This window comes from Dryas octopetala, chromosome 8, assembly GCF_963921425.1.
Source record: "Dryas octopetala chromosome 8, drDryOcto1.1, whole genome shotgun sequence".
NCBI classification, from domain to species: domain Eukaryota; kingdom Viridiplantae; phylum Streptophyta; class Magnoliopsida; order Rosales; family Rosaceae; genus Dryas; species Dryas octopetala.
The window spans coordinates 249,105-266,746 of record NC_141373.1 but is presented as its reverse complement, the minus strand read 5'-3'; the positions used below and the strand labels follow the sequence as shown (position 1 = coordinate 266,746).

Sequence of the window (17,642 nt, the reverse complement as noted above, 5' to 3'; positions counted from 1 at the left end):
TACCTCCCCCTCCCGCTCCCCCTCCCCGATCTCCTTTTTTTCCGGAGCTCCTCTCCTCCCCGGCGACGACGACCTCTCTTCCCGATCTCTTCTCTCCCTCCAGCGATGGTGGCCTTCTCTCCCTCCGGTCTCTACACCAAATTTCAACGAAATTTCGCTCAAATTTCGTCAAATGTCAACGAAATTTTGCTCAAATTTCGTCAAATTTCGACAAAATTTCGGGCGAAATTTAACCAAAATTTAGTGGGAGTATTTTCGAAATTTCGGCGAAATTACCGAAATTTTGTTGAAAATTTTACGAAAAATAACGGATCTATGATAAAATTTCGGGATCCCAAAAAACCGAAAATTTTGAAATTTTCAAAATTTCATTCCTTGGTGCCACTTAAGTGTAGCCTATGTAAAAAAGAAAAATCTTTGAGTTGGGGAATTAACAAAATATTAAAATGAAGATAATGAGATATTTCATATTTCTAAACATATTGGCATATTGCCTAATGCCTCCCGTCACTCTTGACGTGATTCTTGCTTACTATTTGTAATTTCATTCATGCTTCTGAAATCGATTGATTAGTGAGTGTGAATGGATTACTCGAAGAGGAAATGTAATAATTTATCGAATCACATGATTCAGATGGCATTACACCAAACAAGACAAAAGTAAAAAATCAAATGACAAATCGTAGAATAAGTGGACGAGAAAATCCGCAATTAATCCGCATGTTTGCACCACCTGACTCTGAGAAGCAAAAAAACCAAGAAGTTATGTTCACGCATCCCTTCCACCCTTCTGGGAATTGAGGCAGAGACTTTTACTATCTACTTTTAATTAAATCTTTGAGTTGGATTTGCACGTCATCACTTGTCGCAGGAACTCCGGTGGTCGATTACGGCGCCGGCAAGTCTCCTGCGATTCTGCGTGTATTCAGTTGTCAGGTGGTTCGTACATCTCTGTTCTGCAATTTCTTGCTTTTGATTTTATTGATCTTTTGGACCCATTTGTGAGATCGAGTTGGTTGTACGATTCATTAGTTAAAAGTTGTTACTTTTCTCGCATTTCGGTATTGCCATGAATTTTCATTGTCATGGTCAGTTTGGATTTTTGGGTTTTTGTTTTTCTGGGAATTGCATTTTGGATGCAATTCATAATTGTAGGGCAATACATTGTGGGATTTTAAAGATATAGTTGTTGAGAGCTTGTTGTTGAATATCTTCTGTTGAAAAGGAGAATGCAATGTTAGATTTGTGTATTAGGAGCTGAATTGCTCACTATGTCTGTCTTTCTTAGTAATTAAAATTTGAGGTTGATGCTTTCATTTGGTTCTCTACGCATTCATGTTAAGTCATGCATACTTGTAATAAATTTCTGAAACACCAAATTGCTTCTGTGCTTCAATCAGGTCTTGTTACTTCCTTGTAGTTTTGAACTGCAAGCAATTTCAGCAAATCCCAAAAAGCATGCCTGGAGTTTCCAGTATATTTGGGCATGAGAAATGTGAAAGCTACTTCATTTTTCAAGGGGAAACTTCCCTTGGGGGTGGTTTCCGGACCTTCTTATATTTTCTCGGTCTTGCTTACTGTTTCATTGGATTGTCTGCTATAACTGCTCGTTTTTTCCGGTCTATGGAGGCAGTTGTGAGCCACACACGCAAGGTGGTAGAGGTTGATCCTTACACTGGTGCTGAAGTTATTAGGTATGAGAAGGTGTGGAACTTCACAATTGCAGACATTAGCCTGTTGGCCTTCGGGACTAGCTTTCCCCAAATATCATTAGCCACTATTGATGCTATACGAAACCTTGGGAACCTCTATGCTGGAGGTTTGTTTCACAAAACTTACTGAATTGTTTATAGGATTTTCTGATATTGAGATTTTGGCTTCATGGTTTATGTTTCACAAAAGTTTTTGAATTATTTACAATCTCTGTTTGTATCTCCATCTCCTTAAGATGTGGAAACATTATTATAATGAGAAGTATATTTCATCTCTTTCTGATGACCATGATCACCCAAAATCTATCTTGTGACTGGAGTCGGTAAGAGAATGCACTGAAGCCTTGTTAATAATGATCAACCATGTAATTTGTTTTTCTTCCAGTTGAATACTATTTCATGCTTCTGCAATGATTTCTCTGATTTTTTTTTCCCCACATATTTTTGGTTAGGAGCATTTTCCTCTTTTCATTATTTTTAACATTCTGCTAGCTTACTTCATTTATAGGTTTGGGTCCTGGAACACTGGTTGGCTCTGCTGCATTCGACCTTTTCCCTATCCATGCTGTTTGCGTTATAGTTCCTAGAGCTGGAGAGCTGAAAAAAATAGCTGATATAGGAGTCTGGCTGGTTGAGCTCTTTTGGTCTTTTTGGGCCTATGTTTGGTTATATATAATATTAGAGGTAATTTCAAGGAATCTTCTTATGTTGATCATCATTTTTCTTTCCTTTTATCTGTGGAAACATTTTCTTTTAATGAATGATATCCTTTTCATGGATTTTATGCTTAATTTATTAAAAAGGTGCAGTTTTTGGGTTATGACAGACATATATTTAGAACTCTGTAGTGAAATGGTTTTACTTAATGCTTCAGGTGTGGACACCGAATGTAATTACACTATGGGAAGCCTTATTGACAGTACTGCAATATGGATTGCTGCTGATACATGCTTATGCTCAAGACAAGCATTGGCCCTACTTTTCTCTTCCTTTGTATGTGTAAATCTTTATTATTTGAGATCTTTGTGGTCCTTCAATTTTTCTTGTCTGAAACCAGTAAAAATAACTTGTTTAATGTTCTCAGTAGTCTGCCTTCATTTCTTTTTGTATTTTCTAAGGCCAAGAAGTGAGAGACCAGAGGATTGGGTGCCTGCTGAGGCTGTTATATGCAAGCATGATAGTGAACTCTGCAATGAGTACTCTGAGATACTTCAAGTTGGTGAAGATGAAAACAGGAACGTTGTTGACATTTTCTCTATACATTCAGGAAATGGTATAGGTACTTGTCTGAAATTCCTTAATGTCATGGTTAATCAGTCTCACTTCGGTAAAAATAACATTTCTTCAGGAGATTTCTGCAATTTCAGCATTTTATAAGTCAACTTTCAATCTGAAAATTCTTAATACGGAGGTCTCACTTTGCAGGTCCAGTGTATCAAAAAGTTCCTGGAATTGATGAAACCCCCGAATCCTCCAATAAAGATTTTCAAGAAAAGATTTTAGAAGACCATCATATATTTGCACTTTGGATGAAACAATTTGTAGATGCAGTCAAGGTATTGAATGCTTTATATGTTGAATTTTTTGATCAAGATAGGTGTAGTTTGTGGTAATCCTTTTTCTTGAACAGTTAGAAAGCACAGAAACAAAAAAATTGAACAACATCTATTTGCGACTAGCAAGAATTTCCTGGCAATTACTTCTTGCTCCGTGGAGACTACTTTTTGCATTTGTGCCTCCTTATCATATTGCTCATGGCTGGATTGCCTTCATCTGCTCCCTAGTTTTCATCAGTGCAATAGCTTACGTTGTAACACAACTCACAGATCTCATAAGCTGTGTCACAGGTTCTTTGATTTTGTGTGATAACTTGATGATCAATATGATTTTGTCAATGATCTAGCCGGTTCTCTAAATTTTGTACTTCCCATCTTTCTTTTTTCAGGAATAAATCCTTATGTCATAGCATTTACTGTATTAGCAAGTGGAACTTCATGGCCAGATTTAGTTGCCAGTAAGATTGCTGCTGAACGCCAGCTAACAGCTGACTCTGCCATTGCAAACATTACTTGCAGGTTTACTCTTAAAGATCCATTTGAATTTTAAACTTTGTTACATATTGAGTAATTTGGTCATGACTCATGAAGGAATACATTTAGTAATACGGTGGTTTGGATAAAGAATTTCAATGCTTGTTAGAAATTCATCCTTTACCTCTGAATCAGAAGTTTATTTTAACATATGAAATTCAATAGATGAAGCAAGAAAGATAAGAAAGAAAATGGATTTCAAAGGTCTCACTTGAAGATCAATTTTATTTCATCTTTTCAGCTACATAATACTATCTTTTTGCAGAGCAGTGTAGAATATGCCAGGAACTCAACTTGCTTTCCTGTTTATTTGTGTCATTTTGTAGCAATTCGGTGAATATATATGTTGGCATTGGCGTTCCATGGCTGATTGACACCGCATACAATTTCATTGTATATAAAGAACCACTGCGGATTGAGAATGCAGCGGGTCTTAGCTTCTCTTTGCTTGTATTTTTCTCAACTTCAGTAGGCTGTATTGCTGTTCTGGTCATTAGGCGTCTAACATTGGGTGCTGAGCTTGGGGGGCCAAAGCTTTGGGCATGGATTACCTGTGTGTTTTTCATGTTGCTTTGGATTATTTTTGTGGTGCTGTCATCTCTCAAGGTTTCTGGCATCATATGAGAGGAATTATTATTTTTTCTTTTAAATTCTTTTACCCCATATCATTTTGGTTTGTTTCCTTGCCCTCTTTAAGTAGTGTGATAGAGTATATGTAGAATGTAATTTTTTTTTCTCGACAGAACTGAGCTGTATTCCATCAAATATTGATGTATAATTACAAATTTACACAAATTACTGGTTAGCCTCATCTGAGGGAACTGGCCTTTATGCCGTTTACGCTGTCCTAATTTGTTCTCATGCATTCCCATCACATATGGGCCATTGGTTGCAATTAAAAGATAAATAAGCAGAAACAGAGGATCTGTTATTCACAAGAGAACAATATGATGAATGGGGCAAATTTCCATATTCAACCATCTTATTGGCAATGAAAACAAAGTTAAACAAGAAACAACTCTTTTAGAGGAACCCTACAGCATCTAACTGCTCCACCTGGGAAAATTAAAAGGGATGAAAATAACCGATATCTCAACATTTCCACATCCAGTTTGAGTTCCTGCTTAAGCAATGGCACCCGTACATGCTGTGGCTGGAGCAGCGTCAAGCTGTTTCTTTGCTGAACTGTACTTCTTGGTGACAAATCTGCAATTTGACAGTCATACAAAGTATCAGTACACTAATATCCATATCAAACACATCTTCAACTTTCAAGGGCAAATGAAATCATACGCAGTCTTGATATTTTCAAATTCCAAACTAAATTAGAGAATAGGATGTATATGAAAGAGCCAATCAGGTGATGGTAGATTTATCGATAAGAAAGATAAGAAGAATAGGAATTCTCATGTGAATTAAGCTTCAGGATCTGTCAATTTACCTGAAGAAATCCCTCCACAGTAACTCAAACATCAACCAGTTTGTTCCACTGCCACCATCATTCCGGTTTGAGGAAGCAGAAATACTTCAATCAACCAAAAAATTTCATTTAACCGTGAGTACATATCTACTATAAATTTTAGAAACTACAGCATCATTTAAAAGAGAGGCATAGGCACACCTGCTAGCAGTTTTCTTTAGCTCATCAAACATACTGCGGGGAGAGAGGCATCCCATGGCCAGCCATGGAGAGATTTTGCACGAAAAGTTTGCACCATATATGCTATCATGGCTTCCATCTTTGCTACCCTTGGGTGGTTGTGCTTGGCATTCAGCTGCAAACTTTTTAAGCCTCTCCAGGGCTTCAGCTTCCCCTCCCACCATGGAAGCATTGGCAGCTGGCTTTCCATCCTACATGACAATAGATGACAATAATGTCACTTTATCCAGGGAACGGGTCAAAAAAATATTTTCTTAGCATCAATAAAATTGGTAACTATCAACACCATGTGTCGAGACCAATTTCCATGGCAACAAATGAGGTTATGTTTATTCTTGGAATCCATTTGGAAATAGATCCAACAGCTAGCACTAGTAAAGATGCAACTAACCAAATTAACAACCATTCAGGCTATACGAATTTACAAAACAAGCAGGATCCTAGATATGTAGAAGCTTTTGAATGCGAGGAGCACGAAAGAACTATTCAGATTTCTTTGATACTACTCTTTCTTAAACCAAAATATGCAAAACCAACTCATTTCACAATCAACCCCTGGTGCAAACATTTGATAGAGATGACTTATACTTAATCCTTCGTGTATGATAACCAAATAACAATGTACTATCTCCCAGTATATAGCAAAAATAGCTAGAACTCTATCATAGAACATCAAGAATATAGCGACCAAGTACAACAACAACTGCAACAAAAATATCCATACATCTCTTTATGTTAAGATCCCAAGCAATACACCTTATGTTTCCGTATACTTATTCACATTTTCCATTAATTTTTCTTTTTCACTCTGTAAAAGATAGTTCATTTCTATTTAATTTGCCGCCACCGAATTATTAATTCTCAAAACATAATTATGTCCGCAGAACAAATAAAGCATTCGATAAAAACTATATGATCAAAGATAAATTAATATAACAACTGAAAAACCGAAAGCCAGACCTGAGACATGGTAGCAGATGGATTAAGACCCAAATCCATCAAGGAAGGAACATCCCCAGGTTCCACATCACCACGAGCCGGCATCCCCTTCATTTGGTCCAAAGCCTCAATGGTCTTCCTCACCTCCAACCCCTTCACTTTCTCTCTAAACCCACCGTAGTTGGTGGGCATATCCTCCAACTTAAATGGCAAGTCATCCACATGGTACAAAGTGCTTCCCCAGAAGTACTTGAGCTCCACATTCTCCTCCTTCATAGCTGCTTCAATCTTCTCCTCGGCCTTAACCTCGTCGTGCGAGACCTCTCTATGCGCATACACAGCATCAGCACCAATTGCCTTGGCCAGCTCGACCAGAACAGTCTCGGGTTTCCCGATTCGGACCACGAGATCGGACCCTCTTGCCTGGAGATTCTTGCGGAGGTCGGAGACCGATTCAACCAAGAAAGCGGCACGGTACGGACCGGTCTTATCGAACCCAGAAGAGGATTTTCCGTAGTCCCTCGGATCGAAGCAGTAGACGGGCAAGACCGACATGGACTCGTTGTTGGCCGAGTTGAGGCACTCGTTGTCGTGGACACGTAAATCGTTCCGGAACCAAACAATGGAAGCTCGACGAATTGCGGCCCCATTAGAGGGGTCTAAGGGGCGGCGAGGACCCAAAGAGAGAGGGTTGTGAAGAGGGTTGGCTGAGATGGTGGACTTGAATGAGAGCTTTGGAGGAGTTGCATTGGTCGATGAGATGGAGAGATGGGCCAAGGAAGAGGCCTGGGTGGGGACCTTGACCTTGTTTGGTTGGGAAGAAAATAAGGTGGAAACTTTGGGTTGTTGGAAGAAGTGGGTGGGGAGGATTGTAGAGAGGGAGAGAGAGAGTGAAGCAGTAGCGAAAGGGAGTGTGGAAGGTACAATGGCAAGTGGGTTTTGTTCCTCTGAGGATTTAGATTCTGGGTTTTCTGGGACTTGGAGATTGGGGTCCATTTTCTAGGGTTTGTGTGAGAGATGGGTGTTGAAGAAGATAAGCTAATGTCTTCTTGATTGGCTTGGCGACCTCTGGTTTTGGTTTGCTCTCTCACTCACTCTTTCTCTAGATTGTCTGATTGTATGGTTTTTGCATATGTTGGGGTTTTAAAGCCTTGCTCACTACTCACTTGCATTGTTTATTAATCACCTGTTGCACCTAACATTTGTACTAACTTTTCAACTTCCACAGCCTTCAGTCTAATTTAGATAATTAGATGGGTATTTTTGATAATACGCCTTTGGGGTTGGTAGAACCGTAGAAGACTAGAAGTAGAACTCCAATTCAATGCTTTATTTTTCATATTTTTTTGCAATGAGTTACTTAAATAGTTTGGTGGCAATTTGGCATTAGCAGAATCATCCTATTAGCCCACTTATTTTGTTTCACTTACCAAATTAAATAGAATTGGGGATTGTGTCTCTAGCTCTCAGCTATGCCAAGCTGATGGTACAAGACTACAAAGTGTACAACGTCAACAAGGGCCATGAGGGTCTATCTCTAATTCTCTACCCATTTTTTACTCACTAGTCACTATACTTAAAAGTTAAAACTCCTTAAAAAAATGTGATTCTTTTACCCTAATTTTTAAAATTTAATTTTTTTGCTTGGCCAGTGATTTTTCTGACGCCTCTTCGCTCCCTCTCCTCCTCCACCTCCACCGTCTCAATACTTTTTTTTCTACCATCCTCTCTCTCTTTCTTTATCTATTTTTTATCTTTTACTCGAAATGACCATGAAAAAGATAAATAGGTAATTATATATGGTATATGACTATATGGTGCATGAGGTTGAGAATAAACTTGTGCATGCTGCTTCATCCAAATTCCAAATGTTGTTATCGAGACCTCCTTAGTCTTACTTCTTTGATATCTTAGAGGTTGGTGTTGGTAGAAGTGTTTTTGTGCAATTTAGTTTGTTTGAAAACAAAAAAGAAAAGAAATATATTAGCACAAAAAGAAAAAGAAAGAAAAAAATAAAATAAAACGGGGCGTCGTTCGGGGACTTTGACCAGTCTTCGCTAACGCATGGCTTGGCTTTTGCATCCGCAGCTAAATGCTGTGTCGTTTTGGGTTGACGACTAAGGTCGTGTCACTGTGTACGCATCGCGCTCCATGAGCAGCTGTCCACGACCACAGTCTATAGCGATTACCGAGCTCAACGTGCGGACGATGAATACTCCCATATTTTGTCTCGTAAGGCTTATCAATATCATCGCTGAAGATTAATCTGAATTGTATGGACTGTTTAGTGGGATTTGCGCATGCACCGGCTACTGCTATCTTGCGCCGACCGGTAACCTACACCTCAAGAACAAATACAAATGGCGGGTTAAAATTGAGAGCAAAACTCAACGAGGAAACTGACCCATTACTCCAAGCAGCCATTAATTCAGCTTCTCTTCGTTTCCGAGAGACCCATCGACCAGGCAAACCCCGTATCCTCTGTATTTCCTATTTGGCACCTTATTTTTCAGTTGAGCATTTTATCAAACACCTAACTGAATCGTATAGCCTTCAAATGACACACAGAAAGTAAAAGAGGAAACCTTTTTTGTTTTTGCTTTTAAAATTGTACAATTTCTAAGTATGTGATTAATAATTGCATGTGCAGAGCCTCTCTTTGTTGATCCATATGCTGGTTGCCTTGTTCCTCCTAATGTTCAGATGGATATGAAGCAATGCTCACACCACTATTGCCTTGCAACTAAATTCATTGATGATAAGTTGCTCCGTACAGTGAACCATATTGATGGACTTAAGCAGGTAGTTGTTAGTCAAGAGGTAGGTTGGACCTGTTCTCATCACTCATAAGTTTTAATGGTACTCTTCTTGAGAGTGCAGGTAGTTTTGCTAACAGATGGGATGGACACTCGGCCATATAGGCTTAGTTGGCCAACTTCAACCATAATATTTGATATATCTCCAGAAAGGGTATTCAAAAGAGCAGCTGAAAAGCTTCAAGGTGGTTGCACACTTACAATATAGATTGTAGTGACAATTTGGAGAAATTAAAGATCTTGCAATCTTATATGCAAAAAAGGAAGCTCTTACAAATTGAGTGTTTATTGTTATTATTTATTCTACCCATTTATGAGTTCATATGCTATATAATAAGGTCACAAAATGTCATAAATTTTCTGGATGAAGAGCTTTAGTAGTCTAAAATGTCTGGAATCTTGAAAGGTTGCTCTTGTATGAAGGGCATTCATTAGTTTGTTTATGCAGATCTTGTTTCATTCTTGATCTTCAGTAAATTCCTACTTTCTAAAATTTAATTAAATAGGCAGTGCAAGATGTTCTCATAGTATTGTCTTAAATCCCTCAGGTGTTGGGGCTAAGATTCCAAGAAGCTGCTTATTCCTTCATGTTCCTTTGGAATCGTCCAACATACAGCAAAGTCTACGTGCTAAAGGCTTTAATGGAAATCGGCCTAGTATATGGGCCATGCAGGTAATGACCATCCAGGGAAACAATGGACTTGTCTGCAAATCATTAATTAGGTCTCTTTCTGTGTAGCATAATATGGTGAGTATGTTAGTGGGTAGAGAAGTCATTTTAATTTGTTATTGTAGGGACTGCCTGTGATGACTTTGGCAAGTTTTGAAGACATTTTGTTCATTGCAAGTGGTTTGGCCATGAACGGATGTTTTTTCTTGGGTGAATTGCCTGCTTGGTTGGCAGAAACTGAAATAGGAATTAAGGTCAGTTTGCTTATTTGAAGTGTTTCTTCAGTTTAATTGTTTTGCTTTTCTTTGTCAAGAAAGAAATACACCACATATTTCCTCCTGTTCTCTTCGGTAGACTAGTGCAAGGAAATGGATGGACAAATTATTCATGAACAATGGCTTTCGGGTGGACATGATTTGCTATGAGGAAGTTGCAAGGAGTTTAGGCAAGGAATTAGCACCAGGACACTATAAGAATATACTATTTTCTTCAGAACAGCTGCGGTTTTCTGATGATCAGGTAACAAGTTTTTCAGTATAAAAATTTATGAATGCTTTAGGGGTAGTGGGTGAATGAGGAATCAATCTATCCCCAGAAGTTAGTGTATTGAATCAGTGCCATTAGTTTTTCAAACTGTTATAGAGTATTATTCCTATCAAAAAACTGTTATAGAGCATTATAGGTTGCTTCTGCTGCTTCCAAGGAATTCCAGTTTTTTCTGTCTGATATTTTTCTTCGGTCCCATTGCTAGCCACATTTATGGCTGGAACTTTTAACACCTATTTACATTGTGGACAGATGGAAACTTGGAGGAAGGAATTTCAGAGAGTTGAGGAAGAAGGGGATGAAGAAGGTTTCGAAGAGCTCTAATTGAAATTGAGGCTTCAACCCTACAATGACAGATTTGTTTCTTTTTGTGGTCTTGTTTTTCATTAAGCGGCCACATTGTAAGTACTTGTAATGAAGCTTTGGGAATTTGGCTGCTCTCCTTTAAATTTTTGCACTAGTTTTTATGTTAAGAGGTGATCTCTTTCCTTTTGTACAGGCAAATTTGTCTTCTACGGTTTCCTTTTGTACAGGCATATTGTCTTCTACATTCTCTATATGTTTATTATTATTTTCTCAAGGAGAACCTAAGTACCTAACAACTTGTTTGTAGAATTTATTTGTTACGTCATGTATACAACAAAATTATATATATATATATATAAATTGACTTTAGACCTAATATGTTACACATGCATCCAATGATCCTATCCATATATATTCAGTGCTCGAGATTGGAATTAACTATTAAACTTGGCTGAGAAATTTAAAACATTTTTCTTTAATTCCTACAAAACATTTTTCTTAGTTTGATCGAAGCTGAATCTGTGTTTGGTCGCATTGCTTACAAGCCACATCTAGGCACAAACCAAAAGTACTGAAATGAAAGTTGGAGTTGATCCTTTACTTCAGACCATGGTTGATGATAGAAGAAAATAAAATAATATCATTTTTCTTTGTACACCCGTTAGAAAATTATTTTCTTAAATCTAACAAAGCAGCTCAGGTCCCAATCAATTCATTATCTTACAAGTTGTTTGCAAATGATATACAAAGATTCTGAATCCGAAGTACACACTGAAGACCGAAAATTGCATGCAACCTTAACTCATAAACCAACGGACTGTCAATCTTAACTGCAAGCTGCCAAGTGCAAAGACCACCGCCAGAGCGCACATGTGGTAACTGAAGGAATCAACATAAGACAAGACCAGACCCACAATTTCAAGTCACCAGCCAAAATCGCCACCTAATTGCCAAGGGATGGATAGTATACCCCTTTGGGTCAACAAGCTGACGACATTAAGAAACCTGCAGCCTCAAACCAATACATACCAAAATCGCTACCTGACTTTCATGGGTTTTTCACTCAGAAGTCAACAAGCACGGAATTGACCATAATACCCCTTCACATCCACAAGTCCCAGGGCCACACCAAGTTAGGATGAATACCTTGGAAAAACATCCAATGTATCACATGCATCATTAAGAGCACCACCCAACTGTCAAAAAAGGCCACATGAAAATCTGTTTTCGGACCAGCGTTAATGAAATTCTTTTTCTATATCCTTCTATGAAAAATTGAGAAACAAAAATGAATTTACCAGTGCTCTGCTCACATGATATACTCCTGAAAATAACATGAGGCACTTTGAACCCCTTGCCCTTGAGTAAAAAGATGCTACTGTTGATTCAAAATAGAAAGTGTAGGACGTGGTCTAACAACATTCAGCACGCCCATCGCTGTTGTCTGTTGAGAGAGGAACAATAAATTGTTAGGAAATTGCAATGCAAATGAAAGTATCTAGACCAACGTCTTGTATGGGATTACCTCAAAGAAAGAGTTGAAGTTCAGGCGCATCAGAAAACGCCTAAGAAATGGGGCTCGCTGGCTCCCAACAAGCCTACTACTGCGCAATATCGTGTACAAGGAGTTCGATTTCTTATTGAATTCCTGAACAAAGCCAATAGGTGATTTTGAAGGTAAGCAAAAACTCAATTAATATAACAATGTTAACCAATACTTTAATGCCCGTATAATCATATAAAACATTATAAGCCAGCACCTCTATTATATGTTCCAATTCAGTTGTATTTTCACTGCTTTCTTGGTTCTCAATGTTCCAGCAGAACTGAAGACAAAGCTTCATTATGCTGTCCAGTATCCTTGATAAAGAGCCAATGTCCAAGAAAGATTGTGAAATTAAAGCTGATAAATACCTGTAGGTAATTTAGAATTACATCAGCATTATTCTGCAATAGATATGGACATATCATAACTTGGCAATGATACAAGGAATAGCAGAAACTATGTGAGAGACTTTTTTTCATTTTTTGGTGGAACAAAGACCTTTTATATTCCATAATAAATTCTTGGCCCTCAATTCATGTGGAGCTATTATGCTTTAAGCATTCAGCACAATCAGTAATTTAGTATATCTAACCAGAAAAATAAATTGAACTGAAGAACAATAAGCATGGAGAGCAAAAACTAAGCAAGTCTGAGTAGCTCCAGAATGGATTTCTCCTACTTACAGTTGTTCCTACATTGATCATAAGTAATGTACTTCAAATGTTTCCATTATATACAAGTAATTCATAGTGAGTCTATGCAAATTAGACATTTTGTACAAATGCTATTGATTATTTCAAATTTAACGAAAAAACATGACCATAGAAATGATAAAAAATCAGAAACCATTTTCAACTTACTCCTGATGGACGCCTACAAGTCCACTGAAGTCATGAGAATCTTGAATATGAGCTTGCAAAACATTCCATTGGGATTCGATCACATCCACCTAAAACAGAAAATGTTTTAGGTTATGCACAGATTATGAAAACACATAAGTGAAAGTTATACGGAATCAATCATAACCTGTATATAAAATTGAAGATTTCTGATTAAGAAAGCCATATGCTCTCTAATATGCCACATTGGTCTAAATCGCTGCCTTCGCTGCTGAGATACTGAGCACCTTACACTATCATTCCGATGCTTGGCAAAATCTGTGTGATCTTGATGCATCACAGAGGCCCATGATTTCTCCAATTCCATTTGTGTTCGCTTGAGTTGCAGCAGATATTGGAAGACCCTGCAGTACCTGGGGTACATTCGCTGTTAGCATGCATACCCATATAAAAAGGTCAATAGTTTAGCAATAATCAAGTATTTCACCAGCTGGAAGGTTTCCTCAAAAGGCTTCCTTTCCCCTCCAAAATAGAAAGCATTAGAAAATTTTAAGAATGTTCCAACAAAAGAAAGAACTAATGGCATCCACAAGTAGCACTAGCAGTGGAGGCTTACTTAGAGAGCACTTCTGGGGTAAAGAACAACTGTAAGGGCCAATCAACAGAGTATTCAAGAGCAATACCATCCCAACCATCAAGTGATATTTCTGAAGAAGTGCCTGAATTCCCATCTGTCTTTGGTAGATCTACTTGGGAGGATTTGACAGTCATTCCAAATGAAGGCATCCTAGTAGATACAGAAAGATAGTTGAGTAAACATCATTTATGAAGCCTCGAAGTGATTGACCAAAAATAGAAAAAACCTCAAACTGAAATGACTGATAAGTAATTGGCTATACAGGCATACTTTTATTTAAATCAGACACTAGGAACAAACCAATATGGACCCTACCTTAAGGATACTCTAGAGAAATATTTGTCTTCCTCACTTATAGTCTTAATTGCAGCCTGCATTGGAAGGAGAGCCAAATAAATGTTTCCAAACCACTAGAATTCAATTCAAAATAAAGCACACTGACACATGTAATACCTCAGCTATGTGACGTAATATATCCATAAAGAGTCGTTTCATACTAATCTTACCAGTTGAAATGGGACCATAAGATCAGCCTCAGCAGTTGACTGGCGAGGAGGTAGACGCATCAACTGGCGACTCTCTTCAAGAAAACACTGGCATGATAAATCATTCTAATAAGGAAACATCTCAGGTGGTCACAAGAAATAAATGGAAAGCTCTACTAAATATGAACCTGGAGTCAGTACTTCCAGCACAGCTATCTTAAGAATAATTCCAGAAACAGAATTCTTCCCATTTTTCAATTACTACTGAAGATAAAAATGCCGTCATAGGATGACAATTCATTTAAAAGTTTTGGGAAGGTTTATATCCTTACCCCCATAAAAATAAAGTTTAAAACTTATGTACTTGAAACAAATAAGGAAGCAAGCTTTAGATATTTTCCATCCTTACCTGGAAGAAATCTCCTTTTGCCAAAAGAAAATAGTCTTTCAGGGCCTTTAGATGGCCATTCAAGTCAGCGCGTACAACCACAAGCTGCAAAATTGAAGGAATACAGTAAATTTTTACTCTATAACATGGAGGGACCAAATTTGTCACATTCAGCACCTGCCAAAGATGACTTGCAGCAATAGCACGAATTGAGTCAACAGCACATTCAAAAGATCTTTTGTGAAACTCAGATGATTCCTGCACATAATGAACATGTAATTTACCCTTAGAATTCAATTTTTAATAAGGGAAATCATTTCTTGCGTAGGGACACAAATATAAAGATTGTTAAGAACTATTTTTGAATACGAGCAATGCTACACTCACCAAATTTGTTCACCAGATGATGTGGCAGTATTTCATTTATTCAAATCTGGGCCCACTCTGGACCTCATCTATTTCTAACAGGATAACTGACATGTATATTGATACATCATCTTGGTGAAAAAATTTGGTGACTAGCATTGTTGTTTATTTTGGCACAATGAAACAAATGCAGACTATTAGGTAAAACACCTTTATTATCACATAAGACCATAAGGGATGACATGATAATGATTTCACAGAGAACATGAAGTAATAATAGTGCAAAAAAAAACCTTTAGTTCCAGAAGCATAGTTTCAATCTTATCAGCCTCAGACTGCGGAAGCAATTCTTCTCCAACCAATTCTTTATCCACAAAAGGGTCTTTGTGAAAAGGAAAGCGTCCTGAAAATCCTTGAACTTTCTGAGAGCCTCTGGGCACCTGCTGATGAGATATGGCATCCTGAAATCGTAAGGCATGGCTTGGATTGCGAAGAACCCTGATGGCCTTACCAGCAAACAAAATTGATTCTGCGACACGCATATGGATATATTCGGGCAGCATATCCTACAAAAAAAAAGGAAGACTATGTAACTCACAAGTAACAGCAATGAAGTTTCAAAGTCTGATTTCTAATCGAGGCACTAGTAACAAAAAATTGAAGTCCGGTAAACTTGATGTACATGGGACAGGGGGAATATGAATAAAACATCAGTTCTACCCAAATAATTAGGGCATCCTTCTAGTACTTTAAGAGAGATCCACCAAGATGCCATACATATATATCACGTAAAAAAAATAAGACAGGGTCAACAATACCAAATAAATATGAAATCCCAAGTGCCAATCTGTTAAAGATGTATCGCCCGTTGACATGCGTGCCAACTTTTCAGATATGTCTGGATGAGATGAGCCATGATCTAGATCTTTATCTTCCTGCCTGAAAAGTGATACAACCAACCATATAAACCATTTCCAGTAAAGTGTAACTGAAAAATGGAAGGAAATATCAGAGGGAAAGGCACAAGGCATTATAAATTATGGAAGTTCAACAACTGCGCATAAACTTAAGAAAGGAATATCTTCAGTCACTACCTCCTAATGAAAAACTCTCCATGCTGGTCTTGAAGAATCCCATATACCATCCAGGCGGCAAGCTGATTATACATGACCTGATGTGCATGCCAAAGAAGCCTATGCTCCCAACAGAGAGCAATAAACAAATTGGAAACTAATCAGCTTATGATTCATTTTTCAAATTAGCATACACATTATCACACTGACGTGAAAAAGGAGGTGTAAATACCTTTGAATGCATGTTTGCAACTCAGGCACTCCACAATGGCATCGTTTGTGCAACAGGTTCAGAAGCTGACCGCCACGAATGTCATCGCGCTCAATCTCCAGTACGAGCTCATATAGAGGCGGCAAAAGCACAAAAAACTAGCAAAACCCAATTGACCACCCATAAGAAACACAAACCAAAAAGATTATTAACAAACAGTGCGGCATTCAAATTAAAAAACCGACCTTATTGAGGCCTTGAGTTACAGTTGCTAATATGGGGACGGAGTCAGCCAACAAATTCTGCTCAATGTGGAGAACAGCAGACTTATAAACCGAGAGTATCTCAACAATGCCATTGGCAATGGCCCTACGGTACACACTCGGGTTTTCAATTCTGGGCTTGGACAAGTCGGAGGAGGCTAGAGGGCTCACATTGGCGGACCTTATCCAGCTTAAATTCCGAGACCTGGTGGCGAAGCGGTCAAGCTCCCTGTAGTGAAACCCTAAGGTGGTGATCTTCTCTATAAGATTCCTGAAACAAACGTAGAAACTGAAATGATTGATATGCAATTGGAGGGTTTGGGTTCAATTTTTGAGTACCTTTCGCTGGGTTGGATAAAGGAGATATCGGGAGCTAGCTTGAAAGTGGGTTCGTCGGAAATGGGAGTGTCGATTCCGAGAGACTTGGAATGCTCTCTCTCGTCGATTATCAGATCGCCGGTGTAGCCCAATAGTGCAAGTAACAACTCGTGTAACATTGTTTCTTCTTCTCTGCTCTTTTCTCGTGTAACAATCACAGTCGCATCCACACTCCCAGTTTCAACTTTGAAGCGCCTGGTATAAAGCGCCAGCTTAAACCCAAAACAAAAAACAAAAAGAGTTTTTATGAAAATTATTCTTTATTTTAAATTGGGTACTAAATAGTCTAAATATAGGTGGAAGGTTTATTACTTATTAGGTAATTAATTTATATTTTTTTGGCCATGAGGTAATTAATTTATAAGTTGGTGCGTAAACCTTCCAAGTTGGTAATAGACCCACGCACAGTAATTTTTAAAAGCTATTCTTGAAAGCTTTTATACAAAAATAACGAGCGCTTTGTGGTTTTTCAAGCATTGTAATTATGGACTATTTAGATGGGAAAAAGAATGAAATGATAAATTGAATAAACAAAAATAAGATAGGTAAAAGCTTTTTTTGTTTGCTGCGCAAAACCAGTTGCATTCCTTTATGTGATGCATAATTATAAGAAATTAACTCATAAAAAACTATGAGAAAGAAAAAAAAAATTATAAAGAAACTTCATATTTTTTCGTAAATAGAAAGAGAATGTAACATCCTCTTCAGTAAATTTTA

At 37.9% G+C, this 17,642-nt stretch overlaps 4 protein-coding genes across 8 annotated transcripts; 2 read left to right on the top strand and 2 right to left on the bottom strand.

Annotated features, from left to right (window-relative positions):
• The first annotated feature begins 696 nt into the window (after positions 1–696).
• Positions 697–5,011, top strand: MHX (magnesium/proton exchanger). 3 transcript variants are annotated; one of them, XM_086253274.1, is made up of 9 exons: positions 697–936; positions 1,401–1,819; positions 2,221–2,396; positions 2,587–2,705; positions 2,831–2,985; positions 3,138–3,268; positions 3,343–3,559; positions 3,658–3,787; positions 4,129–5,011. In XM_086253274.1, exons 2-9 carry the CDS (start codon positions 1,459–1,461, stop codon positions 4,424–4,426), a joined length of 1,587 nt encoding a protein of 528 aa, XP_086109400.1. In that variant the 5' UTR covers positions 697–936; positions 1,401–1,458; the 3' UTR covers positions 4,427–5,011. The 3 variants fall into 3 exon arrangements, with proteins under 3 accessions (XP_086109400.1, XP_086109398.1, XP_086109399.1); XM_086253272.1 differs by having other exon boundaries at positions 703–936; positions 2,831–2,991; XM_086253273.1 differs by having other exon boundaries at positions 703–939; positions 2,831–2,991.
• Positions 4,710–7,532, bottom strand: PHR2 (photolyase/blue-light receptor 2). Its single transcript, XM_086253275.1, has 4 exons — positions 6,423–7,532; positions 5,424–5,653; positions 5,244–5,327; positions 4,710–5,008 (listed from the first exon to the last, which is right to left on the bottom strand). Exons 1-4 carry the CDS (start codon positions 7,395–7,397, stop codon positions 4,927–4,929), a joined length of 1,371 nt encoding a protein of 456 aa, XP_086109401.1. The 5' UTR covers positions 7,398–7,532; the 3' UTR covers positions 4,710–4,926.
• Positions 7,533–8,527: 995 nt separating this feature from the next.
• LOC147275532 (S-adenosyl-L-methionine-dependent methyltransferases superfamily protein) lies at positions 8,528–11,013 on the top strand. 2 transcript variants are annotated; one of them, XR_015123916.1, is made up of 8 exons: positions 8,528–8,866; positions 9,052–9,203; positions 9,282–9,402; positions 9,766–9,890; positions 10,013–10,141; positions 10,242–10,406; positions 10,686–10,834; positions 10,933–11,013. XR_015123916.1 is itself a non-coding variant. In XM_086254570.1 (7 exons), the coding sequence occupies exons 1-7, from the start codon at positions 8,677–8,679 to the stop codon at positions 10,755–10,757; spliced, it is 954 nt and encodes a 317-aa protein (XP_086110696.1). In that variant the 5' UTR covers positions 8,528–8,676; the 3' UTR covers positions 10,758–11,013. The 2 variants fall into 2 exon arrangements, 1 of the variants encoding a protein (XP_086110696.1); XM_086254570.1 differs by having other exon boundaries at positions 10,686–11,013.
• A 298-nt stretch (positions 11,014–11,311) lies between these two features.
• GCP4 (GAMMA-TUBULIN COMPLEX PROTEIN 4) lies at positions 11,312–17,165 on the bottom strand. Of its 2 annotated transcripts, none has more exons than XM_086253721.1 (17): positions 16,887–17,165; positions 16,530–16,818; positions 16,306–16,442; positions 16,095–16,193; positions 15,819–15,939; positions 15,294–15,566; positions 14,812–14,892; positions 14,656–14,739; positions 14,268–14,354; positions 14,077–14,132; positions 13,741–13,911; positions 13,312–13,537; positions 13,146–13,234; positions 12,500–12,653; positions 12,265–12,387; positions 12,038–12,183; positions 11,312–11,935 (listed from the first exon to the last, which is right to left on the bottom strand). In XM_086253721.1, exons 1-16 carry the CDS (start codon positions 17,042–17,044, stop codon positions 12,115–12,117), a joined length of 2,217 nt encoding a protein of 738 aa, XP_086109847.1. In that variant the 5' UTR covers positions 17,045–17,165; the 3' UTR covers positions 11,312–11,935; positions 12,038–12,114. The 2 variants fall into 2 exon arrangements, with proteins under 2 accessions (XP_086109847.1, XP_086109846.1); XM_086253720.1 differs by having other exon boundaries at positions 12,053–12,183.
• Between the last annotated feature and the right edge of the window lie 477 nt (positions 17,166–17,642).